This window comes from Octopus bimaculoides, chromosome 10, assembly GCF_001194135.2.
Source record: "Octopus bimaculoides isolate UCB-OBI-ISO-001 chromosome 10, ASM119413v2, whole genome shotgun sequence".
Classification (NCBI taxonomy): Eukaryota; Metazoa; Mollusca; class Cephalopoda; order Octopoda; family Octopodidae; genus Octopus; species Octopus bimaculoides.
The window spans coordinates 30,992,069-30,992,476 of record NC_068990.1 but is presented as its reverse complement, the minus strand read 5'-3'; the positions used below and the strand labels follow the sequence as shown (position 1 = coordinate 30,992,476).

Here is a 408-nt window from a genome sequence, read left to right as displayed (position 1 = left end):
AATAATAATAATAATAATAATAATAATAATAATAATAATAATACCCAAGTGCACAACAGATTGATGATAATTGGCATCAGCCATATTGTACCAAATTTTAGCAAGAGTCCAAACGCCCCAATCGTCTGTAGGAAGAAAGACCTAAAAGAAAGTAGAGAATGTTAATATTTCATAAGTAAATATTTGAACATCGAAATGAAATTTATTGGAACACAGAGAAATATAGACAACCAGATCAACGCATATGCAGACATTCAGCATGGTCGAATAGACATGCAACTCTCATGGGAAGTTGATTTTCTCAATGAATTGTAACAAAAGGAGTTATTCTCCTGTAAAAATTAGTAAAAAAAAAATCTCGGTAACAAATACCTTCTTACACACACACACACACACACAAATATTTTT

The 408-nt window shown here is 30.4% G+C and overlaps 1 protein-coding gene across 1 annotated transcript in view; it reads right to left on the bottom strand.

Annotated features, from left to right (window-relative positions):
- Positions 1-408, bottom strand: part of LOC106875886 (allene oxide synthase-lipoxygenase protein) — a 43,796-nt gene that overhangs the window by 30,495 nt on the left and 12,893 nt on the right. Inside the window, exon 4 of the mRNA XM_052971105.1 lies at positions 45-141. Coding sequence (XP_052827065.1) covers positions 45-141 — 97 coding nt within the window. The remainder of the gene's footprint in view (positions 1-44; positions 142-408) is intronic.